Here is a 19,441-nt window from a genome sequence, read left to right on the forward strand (position 1 = left end):
CATTTGTAATCATCAAAATTAAACGAAATAAACATTTGAAATATATGAGTTTGTATGTAATGTATGAATATAATATACAAGTTTCACTTTTTAAATGGAATTACTGAAATAAATCTACTTTTTCATGATATTCTAATTTTATGACCAGTACCTGTATGTATATAAATAAGCATATGTGTTTATGTGTATGTGTATATGTGCATTGGTACATTACTATATATCACATGTGTATATTGTGGGCTTTTGTTTATCTTTTATTAATCTTTCATTATTCTTCTCAGCCTCTCTTGTATTAAGCTGCAGTAATGTACAAATTTCTAAACTGTGGGATCAATAAAGTTTTATCTTATCTTGTTTTATCTTAAAAACAGTTTTTAGTCGGTAGATAACTGTGTTTTTGCTATGAAACTACAAATATGGCCGAACGGGGTGGAGTCGAACGTTCAGCGACCTGGAGGGGGCGGGGTGTGAAATATCTCATATTTATTTAAAATGACCGCACCAAAATAGCTTGCTCTGAGGGGCAACTCAGAACAGGGGTAAAAGCAAGGAAARCAAGGAGTCTGTGGAGCAACAAAAACGAGGAATTAAGACCAAAGTGGTGCAGTTTTATTTTAAATAGACCATAAGTGAATGATTTAGACGTGAAAAAGAAGGATTTAAAAGCATGATATGATACCTTTAAATTTAAGTAAATTATTTTAGAATGCTGCCCCCTGCTGGACAAACCAATTATTTATTTTTCCATAAGATGTAGTTTTTCCTTATTCGTCTTTGATATCCTGGAGTCTATTTTTGCGTGGACCTAAATATTAAGAGTGATATTTACAATTCAGTGCTACCTGTTTGTTAAAATTCAACGTAAAATGGAAAAAAACATTGCAATGCTCACATAACTCTAAACAGAAATTTACTGAGATTTTCTTTCATAAATGTATTATTTATGCCAAAGTTTTCCTCCGTTTAATTGAAATAATCTGGAGCATTTTGTGTACCATTACTTCCATTATTAAGCCAAATGCTTATTTATGTAGGCAGAAATGAAACCTGCTGTTATTTTAGAAATCTTACTCAACATTAGGAGTCGGTGTGGCTGAAAGCCTAAAATAACCTGATCCCCTGCTCAGTTTCAGAATGAGAAAAACATGAAAGCCGTAGAGAAAATAGGCAGAGGAGCTGAAACAGCAGGACGAGAGATATTACTGTGTGGGAGGGTGAGAATGAGAATAAAATAAAAACAAGAGGAGGCTATAAAAAGCACCGCCTACCTTTCTTAACTGGTGGTCGATCATGACGTTGTGAGGTTTGACGTCACGGTGCATGATTCCCATGCTGTGACAGTAATCCAGAGCCTGTCCCACAAACACACACAACACGTCACGGAAAACAAAAAGCTGAAAATCAACCCAGGTGTGATGGAGAGGTTTTGTTTTGATTTAACAGGCTCACCTTCAGCAGCTCGTACATGTAGAAACGAATATCATAATCTGTCAGCTTCTGGTACAACTCCTGCAGGAGAAAACAGACCTGTATCAGACGGGATGAAGTCAAGATGTGTTCGCTCTCAGATGATGTGTTGGGGATGACTCTCAGCTACCGCCACGCTCAATTTTAGCTTAGTATTTGTAAAACTAACAGAGCTGGAGGTGTGGCGGCCATCTTTGTTGTAGATGTTCACCCAGTGATCAGTTTCATTAAACCCAGCCGGAGGTTTATGTTTTGCTGACGCAGCAGTGAGATGAAGAAACACACCTTCAGCAGGCGGCGATAAAGACAACGTGCTGCTGATGGTAAACAGGAGGAGACGTGAACGTACCTTAAAGTCTGTGTTGTTGATGCATTCGAAGACGAGCGCCGGAGTTCTGGACTGCGGAGAGTTCAAACATTTAAATCATTCAGCTGAAAGAAAACAGCTGAAATTAATCATTAAGAAAATGAGGGTGATGAGTTTTATTTGCCTGCTTCTTTTGTTTCGTATTCTTGTATGTTTTTAAGGGAAATGTTGTTTACAGACTTCAAAATTCATGTTATTTATTGTTTTTGTTTGTCGTTTTATTTTGGATTTTTAAAATGTCTTTCAGTTCTAGTTTTCTGTGTTCCAACTGTTGAGAGGATGTTCTTTCATTACAACATAATCGTTACATAACATCGCCAAACGATATAATCGTTTATTAGGGCTAGGGCTGTGTGTTGGCAAGAATTTGGCGATACGATACATATCATAAAAGAGGGGTCACGATACAATATATCCCGATTTATTGGGATACTGTAAGCAAGGCAATACATTGCAATTTTTTGTCCAAAAGTTCTATTAAATAAAAACCTCTTACTGAAAAAAAAAAGAAAAGCTAATGTTTACTTACAATGCTAATGCTACCCTTACTCTCTGGTGCTAAAGAGGTAGAGTAGCCAAATGGCTGGCTCACTGCTGCCAACTAGTGGTCAGAGGCTGAACTACAACATAAAAATGAACGGTTGGCAAGAAGATTGACATTTTACACCTTAATAAAAAATCGATACAGGGCTTTAGAATATCGATACAGTATCGGGAAATGAAATATCGCGATATTTCAGTGTATCGATATTTTCTTACACCCCTAATTAGGGCTGGGTAAAAAAAAATCGATCTTGGATCGATTTCATTTAAATTTGAGAAATTCGATTCACAGGACATGAGATTGATTCTTCCCCACGGCGTCTTGTGCGCGTTTGAAACACGTTTCTATATTTTGTCACTCCTGGCTTGCCGTATGTTTACATCCAGTTGACGTTCAGTGCTAACGTTAGCTTTCGCTAACAAGTTGTCTGGATCAAAACAACAGAAACTAAAGAATCACTCACATCATCAGCTGATTCTCAGCAGAACTTAAAGACAACGGAGACCATGGAGACTTTTGTTTGTAAACAAAAACGAAGCTTCGACGAGCGGCTCGTCACGAGCTCGATCCAAACAACTGTGTGTAAGAAAACTGCTCACAGCGTGTAGAAAGACGACATTCTAACAAAATCGTTAAGTTTTGTTACCAATATTACTATTTTTAAACTTTAAGAAATGTCTTAATGAAACCCACAGTGATGAAATGTTGTAGTTGTATTATTTGTTTTAATAAGGTATAAGTAACACGTTTTAATAAGTTGTATTGAACATAACAAAAGGTAACAGAAACATTACAAATACACAGTTTTAATAAACTCAACGGGAGTGGGCAGACGTATATTTATATTAGCCCATCTCTTCTCCTGCAGCCTTATTCCATCACTTCTTATTTATCAAGAAAATTATTAGTTTCTTTAAAATGAATTCCTCCAACAACACCGTCACCTCCTTTTAATTTCAAACCTTTTAAACTTGTGACAGTTTCAAGATTAAACTGTTTAATTTAAAAGTTTGTCCTTAAAACCTGTCGTTTATGGTGAAGAGAAAAAATAGTGAATTTGTATTTTGCAACACAGTTGAACCATTTTCATTATTGAAGAGCAGATTAAATCGAATCAAATCGTGATTAATCGATTCAGAACCTTATGAGTCTCCAGCAACATTTGTTATTGTGACTTCACATTTAATGAAACAAAGTGAATCAGGTTGCAGATCTAAAACTGGCAGAGCTGCATCTCTATTTACTCCTCAAAGAATTAAAAGATAAAATTATTTGGACCTTTTTAGATAAAGAAAAAAAATCAGCAAGTTTTAGCTTCTGTTCTGCTTGTTTTAAGTTTAAAGTTCTTCGACAAAAACTCGTTTTAACACCAAATTTTCATCCCTCGCATTTTCTCCTTTTGGTTAAAAATAAAAAGTGTCGTGCCGTCTGCAGACCTACCACCGGGTCTTTGACGGTGTCCACAAGCCGGATTATGTTGGTCCCTCCTCGCAGGTTTTCCAGGATCTTGATCTCTCTCTTGATCTTCTTCTTCTTGACCGGCTGATTCAAATAAAAAATAAAAAAAACTCAGATTAGAAGTTCAAAATAAAACATGAGGATGTAAAAGAAAAGCCCCCCCCCCCCCTCCTGTTTCTTCTCCTCACTGCTGCTCTTAAATCTGCTGATGCTGCTGCACCCGTCAGCATCCTCCTCCTGCCTGAGGTCAAGGTTTACATTTAACTGACTCACAGCCAATCCTCATCCGTCAGCCCCGACATCTCCAGTCATTTTTAGGTAATCCTGTGATCTCTGCAGGTGAACAGATGCTGCTGCAGCAGGAAGTTATTTTAGCGCTCGCAGCAACCGAAGCTGCTGAGGAGCAGCAAACTGAACGCGTGGATCTGGAGAGTTTAAAACTGACAGTTAATGTCGTGTCGGCTGAAGAGACAGACTTCCGTGATCTGCTGTTCCACAGCTGCTAATTGTGGGTCGTTAGCTGCGTTAACGAGCAGGCCTGCAATTAGACCCAAAACCACATCTAAAGACGGACCTGCAGCTCCACAGATGAACAGCTTCATTTATGAGGAGGAAATAAAAAAACACTATATCTAAAGGATGAAGAAACTTTAATTTTACTTTAATATCAGAAAATCAGAAACCTGGTGTTGCTTGTGTCTGTCAGTAAAATATCTCAGGAACCACACAAGATTAAATCAACCCAATCCAAAATGGCCGCCGCAGATAGTTGACCTTAGCAAACACAAAAGCGGTGAAAACTCGGTCAGTTTTAGAGATCACGAGCTAATATTCGGTGTGCTATAGTAGCTGAGACGTTTATGAAATCTTCAAACACACGTTACTGTGAATCCAACACGTAGCAAGTTGATGAACGATGTCATAAATTAATGTACGGAAGTCAGAAATGCACACATTCAGAGCTGAACTCTGCTTCTCTCTGTGCATTTTGCACAAAAACAGAAGGACTCTAACCCAGAGTTGTAAAGTTACTCTGTTACTGTACTTAAGTAGAATTTTTGGGTATCTGTACTTTACTTGAGTAATTCCAGCTTGTTATTGTAAAAAATAAATACTATCCATATAAACTGTGCCTCCTAGATAGAGTGAATTTAACTGTGGTTGAATGAGAAGTATAAATATATAAAACTCTGATAGTGTATTAGTTTGTACACAAACAAATCATGTCACACTCCAGCAGGATTAAAATAAAAGGACTGTAAGAAGTATTTGTATTTCATGAATTATATTATTACATTTGACCGCAGCCCTCAGATAGATTTTCATTTTGGGGAAAAGCTTTGTGCAGCCTTGATATATGTATATAAACTGAAACAGCTGGACTAGTGCATCCTAAATTTAACATCAATTAATTACTTTTAATACAACAGTCATTTTTGCAGTTTTTGTGGAGGTCACCTCCTAATAAATGTCCTTACAGAAAATCTAACTGCTCATTTTAAATCAATACTCTGACTTTTAATACTTAAGCGCAAATAAGTATCAGATACTTTAAGACTTTTACTCAAGTAATATTCCTAAAGGAGACTTTAACTTTTACCAAAGTAAGTTTTATAAGATACTTGTACTTTTACTCAAGTAATATTCCTAAAGGAGACTTTAACTTTTACCAAAGTAATTTTTGGTAAGATACTTGTACTTTTACTCAAGTATCACTTTGTAGTACTTTATAACAGTGGTTCCCTAAGTTGGGGTCATGACCCACAGTGGGGTCCTGAAAATATTAATTAATAACACTTAAAAAAATGACAACATTTTTTTTGCCTTTGTTGTTACAAAATAATAAGATTAGTGTACTTGAAATGGACAAAAATAATGTAATATATAATGTTATATGCTCTTGTTTATTTGACGTGAAAACAATATTTATCAACCGACAACAGCTCAGGTCTCAGCTGCGGGTATTTTGTGGGTCAAAAGCTGAAACGTTTGGAAACACTGCCCTAACCCTACCCAAACTAACTGAGAGTCTGTAATATTTGCATTTTTCTCAACAACTAACATCAAAACACATAATATATATGTATAAATATTAGGGCTGCAACGATACAGAAAATTCACGATTTGGTTCAATACTTTAGTCTCATGGTTCGATATTTTTTCGATACAAAAAAAGAGAAATGTCCATGCCCTTTTTAACTTGTAATTTATTTAAATTAATTATGAACATTTGTTTAACCTCAAACATCCAGTTTTTCAATTAAACCTTGCTGAAACAGCAAGTTTCTCAGTGGATCTGTGCTCGACTCTGCAGCCTATAGGTGGAGTAGTCGAACACAGATCCACTGATCCTTCAACACAGAGCATCTTCAGGAGACAAGTTGATAAAATAAATGTTAAAAAGCTGGATTGTTCCATACATAGTGTGTTGAACGGTTCGATATGGGTACATGTATTGTTGCACCCCTAATAAATAGGGGGTCCTCGCTCCATCTCTCCATCAATTTGGGGATTCCAGACTGAAAACTGGTGAAGACCCCCTGTCTTAGCTGACAGATAGGTTAACGCTCACCTTCAGGATTTTGACCACCACCTTCTCATTGTTGGTGACGTTGATGGCCTCGAACACCTCGCTGTACTTGCCCCTGCCCAGCTTCCGGACCAGCTGGTAGTCCTCCTGGTTGCTGTGGGGACGGAGAGGAAAAACAGTGAGACCACCCTGCACACAGATAAGACTCCAAGTCAGCTGTGGAGGAGTGACTTGTGGCCCTGATCTCTGGAGGGGAGAATATTTAGACAACAGACAGGGAGGAGGGAGGGAGGGAAGTGTCAGACAGCAGAGGCTGGAAAACTACCAGGGTGCTGTCATCACAGCCTCTCCTCTCGGCTCCGTGGATAAGAATAGACACCCATCTGCCACAGTTTGTCCCTGCCTCCTCATCACATCTCCCACTCATCACAAACAACCTGAAATGTGCTCACTTCCAGTTCGGGACGTGGGTCTCGTAGTCCCAGTACTCCCGGCTCTTCAGCGTGTTGACGTCTGCGTACACACGGGCCTTGCTGCCGGCCACCGGACCCGGCATGGCGAGACCCGACGGCCGGGCGTCACGGAGATCCGCCGGGGGTGGGGGGGAGTGCGGACGGCCAACTCAGGGGAAGAGGGTTGTAAACAGACAGGGAGCGATGAGCAGCTGCGTGTGGGCGGGAAGTGACCAAAAAACACTGCGTTTAAAGGGAAAATGTTTTAAAAATAGAGAGATATCCTCTGCGGAGGGGCGCAGGTAGTGCCCGCCGGGCAGCGCTCCTTCGTCGGGTTGTTAGAGGCAGCTAAACCGGTGGAGATGGGGCATGAGCCGGGGGTGGTGACAGGAGGGAGGCATTGGCTTATGAGGTAGAAAAGATTTTATCCGGTCTTGAGAGCGCCCAGGCGGGATTCCGGTGCCGGATGATGAACGGCGGTGAGCGGGATTGCCCTCGGTGGTTCACGGCTAGCTAATCAATCAGCGCTCGATGTGACAGATCGGTGGCGGGGGTCGACCGGAGGCAGATGGGGGGGTGGAGCGGCGCAGAGAGGATCGATGCTGTTAGCTAACATTAGCCAGCGATGCTGCTTCAGCGCGGAGATGTCGCAGCGACGGGGGGCGCTCGGCTCCGCGCACCACCATCGGCGAAACCCGCGTCATGTGCGGCCCGGAGGTGCGCGGAAACAGCGCTGCGGTGGCCCGGTGCCAGACGCTGACTTCAGGCCCCGGATTCGGGAGTTTCTTCGGCAGCCTCCCCGGTGGAAAGCGCAGGGAAGGGAGGAGCGAGCGGATAGAACCGCCCGGATGTAAAACCAGCGAGTCGCAGTGTTCCTCACGGGGCCACAGCGCCCCCTAGCTGTGAGGGCTTGTTAGGTTCTTCTTCTTCTCTCAGATGCTCGGACTTCAAAAGAGCACAGCGCCATCTACTGTCCAAGTTAGATCTTCACAACCACTAATTAGAACTTTTAAAAACTTTTTCTCATTAAAAATTCAAAAATACAGTAAAAAAAAAAGCACAATTTACATGAGAAGGAAAATGCAGTTTTACATAATAAACTGAGAAGAAAAGTAAAATAAAAAACTGGTAAAATACAGACTAAACGTTTTAGAAAATAAGACAAAAATATTGTAACGTCACAAGAGAATCTACAATTTTTAAATTAGATTGTTGCATCGATTTAGCTCTTCCTTAAATAAAACTATTTTGTTTTAGAAAACGTTGAACACCAAGTGAAAATTTGCCACAGAACCCCGCAAAATCTTAATTTGCCCTCTCAGAAAAATAATTATTTTTTCCCCAATAGATCAGTGGTTTTCAAACTTAAAAAAATAACAATTGCAGAAATTTGTGAACCCAGATATTACCAGTTTGCAAAATTTGCTAATAACTCTAGTACAAGCTTGATTCCTTTATTATTGTAGTATTTTTGCAATAATTGTGGTGAAAATATTCAATTAACAATTTATTTGCATTTAATTTGATGTCTGGAAATCTTCAGGGGACCCTCACTTGATGTTTCATGACCCACAGAGGGGGTCCTGACCCCAACTTTGGGAACCACTGTAAAGATTGTGTTCCATTATAAATAATATTGTTCTAAGCTGTAAATTAAGATTTCATTAACAAATAAATTTGCTTCAGATCACCTCATAGCAAAACACACTCAGAAAATTGACAGCTTTTATATGTTTTGTTTTTTAAAACACAAATAAAAATCTGGCATCTAAACTTTTAAAATAAAAATAAATTTTATCAAACATCCAGACCACAAAAAAACACACAGGAGCCAAATGAGTTCATAAATGGGGGGGAAAAAAACTTTATTGGTTACTGCTGTGTGAATGTTACAAACATACAGATGATGTCATAGCATGGATGTACACAGTAAGTATTTATTTTCAAATCTCAAACATCAATCACATAAACTACAGTAGAATTTGAAGGAAAGAAAAGGTAAATGAGAGGAGAGAAAGTGCTGAAAGGAGGAGAGGAGGACAGCACCAGTTCCTGAGGACAGAAGAAACACAGCGAACATGCAGAACGAAACACAATGAAGGTTTAACGGGAATTTACTGGAACAGACTCGCCAATTTAATCACTTGTGCTTCAACAGGAGGGTTTCCTTTCTCTGACTCGGCTGCTTAAACACGGGACTGGTCTTTGTTTTTTTAACAAGAACTGATTAGAAATTAACTCTGTCTGCGACTTTACATGCATTCTCAAAAAAAAAAAAAAAAAAAAATTAAAATGAAATAATCTGGGCCAGAGCGGCAACATTCTTTGGTTTTGGACACACTTTCACACCGAGCATCTTTTTTTTCTGCACGTTTAAGTTAACTGATTAGCATTTGCACACTTTAAAAATCTTATTTTCACTTTATTAGTGTAAAACTGCCAAAAAAATACCTAATAAACAAAGACAAAACCATAAGAAAAACAGTTTTACTTGTTCTTAAAATCTGCAAATTTTAGCTGATTCTGTTGCTGAAATAATTAAAGCTGCAGTGCATTTAAAAGAACTCATACAGGCAGCCTTCATGTATTATGTGTCATTGTTGCAAACAATTTAGACAACTGCTTAAATTTTCATTTTCTGTAGTAATTATAAGTTGTTTTAAATGTTCCAAAGAGCCACGTGTTGCAGACCTCTGGTTTAAAGAAAAAGTCAAAGTACAAGAAAGCATCAATCTCCTCAGTTTAAATACTTCTTCAATACTGCACTTGAATATCTGAAACTGAAGGAAAACAAAAAGGCCAACATGTAAACAAAACAGCTTCTCATAATCTCATTTAAAAGAACCCGCTCCAAGCAAGATGCGTAACGAAAACCAAAACGTTAAATCTTTTAACACAAGCTCCATCCAGCTTTCAGATCAGCGAAGGGTTAAACTTTGAAAAGAACACGTCTGTTCGACAGAGACGATGGCCCACGTTCACACTCAGGCTCCTCTCTGAGAGCCCGTTACGACGCAAAACCGTGACAACAACAAGAGCGTTAGTCCAAAGTATTTCACATGGATTAAAAAGTTCCAGGAATACAACAAAAAGCAGGACTTTTCCCCAAAGGAAGAGACAAATCCTGACCACCTTGGCTAAAGTTCACATCCATCATATGTACAGGCTGAGGGAGGAGGCGTGTTCAAACTGACATATTTAAAACACAAAAACGAACAGCGCTGCCTCCTGCAGGAACATGTTTAGATATGTTTCTATACATATTAGCAGGTAATGTTAGCATCAACTATGTGGGCTTTTACACATTAAGGCCCTGTCACACTATAAAGCTTTAGACAATTTATGAAACTTTTAAACACATCTATGTTGAAGATGGAATAAAAAAAACAATTGAAAGCCTCTTTTAGGCATGTACACACTGTAATGCTAACAAATTGATCAAATATATAACTTATTATAAATTTAGATATTAAAGACATTTCATTAGTTGTCTAAAACATCATAGTGTGATACGGCCTTTAACAGAGGTGGGCACAGCTAACCAAAGAGTTAGCTTCACAAGTACCCGCTAATCCACTAAACAAGAATCTTAGCTTCGCTAACGGCTACATTTTATATCCACAAATAACGTTTCACAAAATCTCTTCCAATTGAGAAAGGATTAAAAATGAGTTTGCATTATTTCTGTAAATCTTTTAAAACAATTTCATACAGCCCCTGCAATCAAACGGTCCTCATTTATTTCAAGAATTTAAGCTGATTTAAACCCATGTTTCTTTCATTGTTTTGTTTTTATAAATTTTCCTTTAGTTTAAATGTTTGTGGTTAATGTTTCTTTCTTCTATTTGTATTTGTTTTTTATGTACTTTTACTAAATATTTCTAAGTTAGTTGATTTACTTAATTAATATTCATGGTAATTTCATAGTTTTCATAAATTGATGTTAAGGAGGAATTATTTAGAAAAGATAATTTAGAAAGATATGTAATGTCAAAGGTCATTAACATATATATGTTTATTTTTGTCTTTGTACTGTTAAGTTGGTTCAATGAAAAAATAAAAAAATAAAATAAAGCTCCGCTAATGCTAAACAGGAAGCTAAAGCTAACCGCTAAGACGGCTAGTGGGACTAAAAAAAAAGTTAGCGGGACAACCAGTTTATTGGTTTAATATGAAGGTGGGCGGGATTATCTGTGGCAAATCGGCCAATCCAAACCAGAGTTACAGCTCCAACTTCTGATACTTCCAGGTTAACCCTTTCAGAATAAAAGCATTTCTTTGATGGCGTTTCTATTATTATATCATTTGATGTTAGTCAAAAAACAGACAATTTCTCTACCATATTTTGAAGTGATTTAAATATTGTTAAATATTATTTTGTTCCTTTTTGACGCTCTTTGTTTGAAGTTTAGCTGCTAAAGATGCTACGTGCTACACACGCGATGCTTGACACGTCCTGCACTACTTACAAGAGTTAGTTTTATTTAATTCAGGATAAACGGCATAAAAAGTTAATATTTGTAATTTTGTTTTTTTGTGGACTTAAAATGAGCTGAACCTAATTTAGTGGAAGCTAATCTGTTCGCTAACAGTTCTCGAAGTAATTTGTTAAATGAGAAGCTAGTTCCGCTATTAACGGATTAGCAGGAATGTGCCTACCACTGCAGATTAGCTTCAGCTAGTTGGTTAATCATGAAAATTGCTTACACCACCATTCAGTCTTTTTATAATTTTTTTTTAAGGTTTGGGACAATAAAACTGCTGCACGTGCTCTAATTTAACATGAATCAAAGACGTTACTCCTTGAGAAAGAACTCAAACTAAACAGGATGTGAAGCTGTAACAGTGGAAACTCGAGCAGTCTCTAAAGATTCAGACGGTCCTCTTCTAAATGAAAGGAGTCCATATCACCCAGGTGATAAAAAAAACTGCTTTATAAGCAACAAACGAGGCGACGGATCTGTCAGAACTGCATTATGGCACAAGATTCAGTACCGAACGGTCAGGAAGGAGGTCTGAATGAGTTTAGAGCCTCTTCACTGCTGACACCGACAAATAAAAGACTCAGAAACAACTTCCTAAACTGAAAATAAGACATGTTAATGTTTTTAAAATGGCAAAATAAAGGAACTTTAACGCTTCCTTAATGAACCATTTTATCTGGATCACTAATAAAAATTAAATTGATTAATTTACCTCTAGTAATTTATGCATTGTGTTGTTTTAAAGTTTCTTTTTTACCTTTTTGAATTCGCATCACATTATGGCTTTTACCAACAGACTGGGATGGATCCAGGTTAATTACTTGGCTCTCTTTTTGTTGAACATTTCTAAAACATCACAGATTAATGTGTTCAGAGCTGCACTTAACATCTTTTGATCTCTTGAAATTTTCATGTAAGTTTAAAGAAATTAGAATAAATAAAAACTAGTTTACTACAGTTATCCAAAGTTTCCACAGGAGTTAAAAACTGAGATAAGGACTAAACAGGTAAAAATAAAAGCAACACAAAGCAGGTGCAGCACAGGTAGAAATAAATGTAATATTAAAAACATGGAATACTCTCTGTGCCATGAAGTTGAGCGAGCGCTCAGACAGTGCAAATTAAGTTGAGCAAACAATAATAGCACATGATCAACTGTAAGTATGGCAGGCTGTTTTCCATATAATTAATTTACACTCGTCTCTATTTACACTTTGACATTTTTTACTTTCTTTTAGAGCTGCCACGATTAGTCGACTAGTCACGATTATGTCAACTATTAAAATTGCCAACGACTAATTTAATAATTGATGCATTGGTTTTGTTTTTCTAACTTTGTATTTTTTTTTAATAGTCAATTAGTCTACTATGAAAATAATCATTTGTGGCAGCCCTACTTACCACTACTGCGCATGGGTGTCAAGGAGAGAAAGGCAGACGTGGCAGTTTGGAGAGAAAAACAAAATTAGAAAAAATAATAATAATAACGACGCATCAACTATTAAATTAGTCGACGATTTTAATAATCAACAATAATCGTGACAAATCGACTAATTGTGGCAGCCCTACTTTCTTTACGGAGAAATGCTGTTACTAAAATCTAAACGAGTAAATAAAGACAAGAGTGTGGCTTCATTATGTAGAGAAACAGCCTGCCGTACTTGGTGTCAGATTGCAAAAGCAAATCTTCGTGTTTTCTCAGGTCATCATTAGGGTTGGGCAATAATGGCAAAAAAATTAATCACGTTTAATTGTGGTATTTAGCCGATAACGATTAATATGACGATTAATCCAATGGAATCCCAGAATGCCTCATGTCCTAGTCACATGACTAATTTAGATCACTAAGATTTGCTCTTTGTAAAAAATCTGTTCCAAATTGTGTCAAAATACAAACTTCAAGCTAAACATCAATTTGTAAATTGTGTCAACAGATCAAGTAAAACCTGAGTTATGATTAATGAATTACAGAACTTTAAAAAAAATGTTTTTCCTATTTGAAGCGGAGAGGAGCACCGAGTGGACTGACCGGGGAAATCTCCAGTCGGTCTACCCGGCGGTATTAACCGTCTTAAACGTCCAGTGCCAAAAAAAATAATCGATTAAACTTTTTCTGACGATTAATTGCACACAATACGATTTTGCCCAACCCTAGTCACCGTGCACACGGACGTCAGTCTCGACTCGACAGCACAAAAAGCACTCGGCACAGAGCTGCGCAGAACGAGAGCGATGTCAGGATTAGTAAACAGGCTGGAAGTGAAGATCAGGAGGACAGAGTCCAGGCTTCTGTCTGTCCAGTAAAAACAGGAGTCATATGCAGTGCGACACATTGTACGCGCCTCCTTCAGACGTGTGCCGCGCCGTGTGGTCCTGCAGCGAGCCCAAGTCACTGAAGCGCTCGCCGCACCACACGCACTTGAACTGCCCCTCCCGGGAGTGCGTGCTCTGGTGCTTGATCAGGTGCTCGCGCTGCTTGAAGCACTTGTTGCAGTGCTCGCAAGTGAAGGGCTTCTCGCCCGTGTGCACGCGCCGGTGCCGGTTCAGGTCCGAGGTGTACTTGAAGCGCTTCTCGCAGTCGGGGCACCTCAGGGGCTTCTCCCTGGACGGGTCGCAGCGGTGCTGGACGAACTCCGAGGAGGACACGAAGCGGCGGTCGCACAGCGAGCACTTCAGGGGCTTCTCCTGGCAGTGGGCGTTCTGGTGGCGCTGCAGCGTGGAGCTCTTCTTGTAGCCTTTGCCGCAGACGTCGCAGCGGTACGGCTTGTCAGGCGAGGTGTTGGACGGCTCGCCGCACTTGTGCCTGAGCAGCTCCCCCGACTGGCTGAACTCCTTCTGGCAGGAGGCACACTTGAACAGGTTGTCCATGCCGTGCACGTGCTGGTGGTAGAGGAGGTGGGAGGGCTGCATGAAGCCCTTGTCGCACAGGCTGCACTTGAACGGCCGGTCGGTGGGGTCCTTGTGCGTGCGTCGGTGGCGCGCGAGGGCGTACGGCTGCCTGAAGCTCATCTGGCACTCGTCGCAGTGGAAGGGGCGCTCCTCCGAGTGCGCGCGCTCGTGCTGCCGCAGGTCGGACGGGCGCTTGAAGCCCTTGCCGCACGTGGCGCAGCGGAAGGGGCGCGAGCCCTGCGGGTGGCACGGGTGGTGCAGCAGCTCCGACGACTCCTTGAAGTGCAGCTCGCACAGGTTGCACTTGAACAGGTGCTCGCCCGAGTGCACGTACATGTGGCGCACCAGGTGCGAGCGATGCTTGAAGCTCTTGTCGCACACGGCGCACTTGAACGGCCGCTCGTTGCTGTGCGTGCGCTGGTGGTGCTGCAGGTGGGACGACTGGCTGAAGGCCTTGTCGCACGTGTCGCACTTGAACGGCTTCTCGCCCGTGTGGATGCGCTCGTGCCGCGTCAGCTCCGACAGGTGCTTGAAGCCCTTCTGGCAGACGGGACACTTGTACGGCCGGTCCCGGGCCGAGGGGAAAGGCAAACCGGACGAGCTGCTGCTGCTGCTGCTGGCCGACGCCGCGTCGCTGCTGGAGGGCTGCGAGCTGCCGGAGGAGGGCGCGGAGTTGTCGGACGAGCCGGGCCGGTACGTCTTCTCACATATGGAACACTTCATGGGGTTGGTGCTGTTGTGCGACGTGTGGTGCTGGGCCAGCGAGGTGAGCAGCGAGAAGCCCATCTTGCACACGCCGCACACGAACGGCTTCTGCTCCACCTGGACGCACTGGTGCTCCAGCAGGTCCGTGGCCTGGTGGAAGATCTTCAGACACTGGGTGCACTGGAACGACCGGTCCTGACTCATCAGGCACTGGTGCTCGAGCGGGTTTGTGAGGTGGGAGATGTTGTGTCCACAAGCCCCACACTTGTGCGCTCTGTTTGCGTCAACCTGAAGCGGGTTCTGCTGGGTCTGAGGAGGGTGTTGTTGCTGCTGCTGCTGCTGCAGCGACGCAGCGTCTGGCTGGAGGACGATCCCATACACGGCGCAGCTCAGTGGATTCTCGGCTCCGGAGGGGACGGCGACCGCGTGCTGCTGCCAGGCCTCGGACACGCGGCCTCGAGAGTAATGGTTCAGTTTGGCAGCTGGAGAGGCCCAGCTAAAGACAGAGAGGCAGATGATTTGAGTAACGGGGCTACAGACGTCTGAATGTGTGAAGAAGAGAGGAAGAAAAAAACTCACTCCATGTCTGAGCTCTGAAAGGAGCCGTGACTGAGGCTTGTGACGGCTTGAGCTGAAGAGGGAAAACAACCAGATGTTGGCAAAAGTGAAGGAAAATCCACTAAGTACGTTTCATCCTTTCAAGCTGCATCTGCAGGAGAAACAGAAACAGAGGGTGAAAATGCCTGTTTTGATTGGCTGGTGGGGACAAGATCTACAGAAATTAAATAAAACATAAACATTGTGACAAAAGATTGAAACAGGGTACATGCAGGTGTCAGAAAGTTAAATTTAAGACCTTTTCGTGACTTTTAAGACCATTAGGAACGACATTTAAAACCAAACCAACGCATTACCAGAAACATTCAAATGGTCCCAGAAATTTTAACATGAAAACCTTTTATTGCTTTCGGTTTAACTATTAAAGAATGTTTTTAATTTTAAAACAAGAACACTAAATTATATGAATAAAACAGTCATATCTATGACAACTTCGTATCAACTGCTGTGGACCGCTTCCAACCGAGTGCCAAAATCACAGATATACAGTCAAGACTCGTTGAAAACACACTTCCCCCGTGTTCCAACAAGCAGTGGACAAGACTGAACTTTTTGTGTTTTGGGTGGGTGAGCAAACCGCTGTGTGCAGGGGGGGTTGTAGCAGCAAAAAGGTTGAAAACATTTAGAAAACTGTGCTATTTTTTATTTTTTTTGCCTGCAGTTTTCACAGGATTTGTAGTTTAACCACGTACCAAGACGTGAGGCAAACTTAGTGCTTCAATCTCTGATTACGCCGCTTCAAGTCTGTTTGTTTATGCAGCAAACGCTTCTCAGGAATGATCGAAAATAAGAGAATTAAGACTTGACAAAACGTAAGACCTTGGATGAAAATCTGGGCGTTTTAAAACTTTTTTAGGTCTAAAATTTAGATTTTCAAATTTGAGACTTTTTAAGACCTTTCACGAACTTTGTTTAAAAAAAGTAATTTATGGAAAAAGATACATATTAATCACGTTGTAATCATTGCCTTATTTACTTTATATCAGTGTTTCTGTAGTTCAGCCAAATGGTCAGAATCTAAAAAAGAATAGGAACCACTAATCTAACAGGCCTATAAACAATATAATGTTCATGCACTCTGATAAAAATAATTAAAAATAATCTAGAACTGAACCAGGATGTAGGACACTGAATAAACAATCTAAAGTAAAATAAATAGTACTTATTAAATGTTATCTTGAATTACATCAAATGGTGTAATTAGAAAGATATTCTTCCAATATTTTACAGATATGGTGGTATATTATTCTGAAATGCGGGTACTCACTCAATGTAATCAAAGGCTAAATCTGTCAAAAACCATGTGCACGCTTTGTATATATAAATATTTTTTATTTAAGAGCACATTAACCACTTATATAAATAAACTTGATTTTTATTAAATGTTTTGTTTTTAATTAAATGAAATAAATAAAAAAAACTATTGTTATTTTGTTGTTTCCGGTCCTCTTGAATTTGCTAACTTTAAATGAAATGGAAAAGGATCCTTTGGTTTGGTTTTTATTGTTTACATCTATATGTGCTTATTTGTCAGAAAACATAAAGTTAAACTCAAACACATGCGTTTTACTACAGATGTGTATTCCGTTAATCAAGCTAAATAAACCGGGGCTTATTTATCTGTTACAGCTGCAAACACGGCTAATGCGCTCCAAACAAACACAAGCTGGACAAAGTCACCAGAGACGGTGTTTTATTTTAAATTAATATACATTAAATGTGTGGTTTTGATCCAGAAATATAAATGCTGCACGATTCGCGGTGCAAAGTGAGAAACACCGAGTCCGCGCATCGTAACGTTAAAGATTAGCGGCTAGGTGCTAGCTAACCGAGCTACCTGCTGCTAGCTCCGGGTAGTCCGGTCGGAAAGCCCCGGGGAACAACGCCGGGCCCACCGAGAGACAACAGCCAGCGGTGAGACCGTTATCACCGCGAGGCCAGGCTGCAGCCACATACCTGGAGCATCCCGTAACTTGAGAATCCCCTCCCTTCGGTTCTGGTGTCCTCCTCGGTTAGCTCTGTTCCTCACATCCGCACACGACACGGACGGAGCTCGGTTTGTTTGTTTGTTCGAGCGCCGAGGTTTCAGTTAAGGACCGAAAAAATAAACGAGAACTAACTTTTCCAACAATCGTCCCCGAACGGTCCCCGTTAACTGCACCGTCACATATTATTCACCAGGCCCCCCCGGACGCATCCTCTCCTCCCAGAGAGGAGCCGTGCATTTTGGGTTTGATGTTAGCAAGCTAATGGGTTAGCTCCGGCGCGCGCGAGAACACGAATACACACACAAAAACACACGCACGCACACACATACACACAATCAGAATGATGTCTCTGTAATAGTAATAAAAACTATCTATCTTTTAAGATACAAATAAAAAACTAATTATGAATTTATGTAGGCATACGCAGTTATATTACTTGATACACCGTTTTTAATGGTCAGTTTCTGGTATTTTTCTTTTCCAGTTTGTCTCACTGGTGTTGCCAGATCTCACGCCCAACTGGCAACCCCCCACATTGTGTAAAATACAGATCAATTATAACAGTACTGTATAAATGTATTCATTTATTATTGTATTATACATAAGCAACAGCAAAAACAATTATAAAAATTACCATAAAAATGAACAACTTTAATGGTTTGAATAATTTAAGTTGTTTTAATAAATAATTTTAAACTCTGATCATAAGAAAAGTGCATTTTGCAGCAAAATGACAGTACAGTCAACAAAAACTCCCAAAAATATTTGTGCGCTCTTTTTTCCTCACTCTTTATTATATTTTTCCTCATATTTTCCTGACTTACTGCAACTCATTGTCACTCTGTTTTGTCACATATATCCAGAGGTGAAGTTTTTGCTGACAAAAAAAAATTGTCTCTGGTTCATAGTGTTCTCTTTCAATTCATGCAATTTAATCAGCAAATTCCAAACAAATTAAAACTTATCAATATTATACTGTACTGTACTTGTATCCCAATGTGAGCAGCATATTTTATGTATTTATTTTTTGTCTGTGCACCACCTGTGTAAAATGTCCCAGTCTATTATATGGAGCACACCAATCCTCACCATGTTTTAGAAGTAGACGCGCATGTGCGCTGTATCAAGTCTCCTGTCATAAGCTCTGAACCGGACCGGACCGGACTGCCTCATCCCTGCTTGTTTCTCCGTCACTCTGGGCTCTGGTGTGTGTTTGAAGTGTGCCGACTCAACTCAGGCGGGAACGACAACCAGCAACTCACATTCAAAAATAATCCCAAAATACCAGAACCCGCGACTCACGGAACTTACACGGAGTGCTGCATCAAGGCACCTCAGTGGGAAGTCTGTGGGAAGTAAAAAGTGTGGCAGAAAACTCTGCACAACAAGAAGAGTTGTCAGTCAGTGATGGTCTGGGGTGCCATGTCAGCTGCTGGTGTTGGTCCACTGTGTTTTATCAAGGCCAGGGTCAATGCAGCTATCAGGAGATGTTGGAGCACTTCATGCTTCCATCTGCTGAAAAGCTTTATGGAGATGAAGATTTCATTTTTCAGCACGACCTGGCACCTGCTCACAGTGCCAAAACCACTGGTAAATGGTTTACTGACCATGGTATTACTGGGCTCAACTGGCCTGCCAACTGCCCCGGACTTTAGCAGGGGCTTACGGGGTTCAAGCACAGGGCCCCGGCGCTTTGGGGGCCCCGCCCCAGAATGACAATTTATTTTTTTGTGAATGAATAGAGCCAGGCGCTGAATGTTTTGTCATTAGCCCCTGATCAAAACAAGACCTGCTCTCTGACTGACCACCTCTCCTCCAGGAGCAGGACAGGACGATTGCATCATCGTCTGTTTGTGCTTCCAATCTGTGTGTGTGGGAGGAGGGAGACACCTTTTTATCCACCAGCATGTCACAGCAGCAGCTCACCTCGGCCCCCGAG

General features: G+C 40.8%; 2 protein-coding genes across 3 annotated transcripts in view; both read right to left on the minus strand.

Moving 5' to 3' along the window:
- LOC106536869 (casein kinase II subunit alpha') overlaps positions 1-7,630 on the minus strand; it is a 12,079-nt gene extending 4,449 nt beyond the window's left edge. The window contains exons 1-6 of the mRNA XM_014034212.1: positions 6,819-7,630; positions 6,409-6,520; positions 3,819-3,920; positions 1,817-1,867; positions 1,450-1,509; positions 1,269-1,352 (exon numbers count right to left, since the gene is read on the minus strand). Of these exons, the coding sequence (XP_013889666.1) occupies positions 1,269-1,352; positions 1,450-1,509; positions 1,817-1,867; positions 3,819-3,920; positions 6,409-6,520; positions 6,819-6,922 (513 nt within the window). The 5' untranslated portion in view covers positions 6,923-7,630. The remainder of the gene's footprint in view (positions 1-1,268; positions 1,353-1,449; positions 1,510-1,816; positions 1,868-3,818; positions 3,921-6,408; positions 6,521-6,818) is intronic.
- A 5,173-nt stretch (positions 7,631-12,803) lies between these two features.
- Positions 12,804-17,834, minus strand: LOC106536867 (zinc finger protein 319). Of its 2 annotated transcripts, none has more exons than XM_014034209.1 (3): positions 17,471-17,834; positions 15,476-15,605; positions 12,804-15,392 (listed from the first exon to the last, which is right to left on the minus strand). In XM_014034209.1, exons 2-3 carry the CDS (start codon positions 15,478-15,480, stop codon positions 13,616-13,618), a joined length of 1,782 nt encoding a protein of 593 aa, XP_013889663.1. In that variant the 5' UTR covers positions 15,481-15,605; positions 17,471-17,834; the 3' UTR covers positions 12,804-13,615. The 2 variants fall into 2 exon arrangements, with proteins under 2 accessions (XP_013889663.1, XP_013889664.1); XM_014034210.1 differs by having other exon boundaries at positions 15,476-15,527; positions 17,471-17,824.
- Between the last annotated feature and the right edge of the window lie 1,607 nt (positions 17,835-19,441).

The sequence above is a fragment of the Austrofundulus limnaeus genome, unplaced genomic scaffold (assembly GCF_001266775.1).
Source record: "Austrofundulus limnaeus strain Quisiro unplaced genomic scaffold, Austrofundulus_limnaeus-1.0 Scaffold2011, whole genome shotgun sequence".
NCBI lineage: Eukaryota > Metazoa > Chordata > Actinopteri > Cyprinodontiformes > Rivulidae > Austrofundulus > Austrofundulus limnaeus.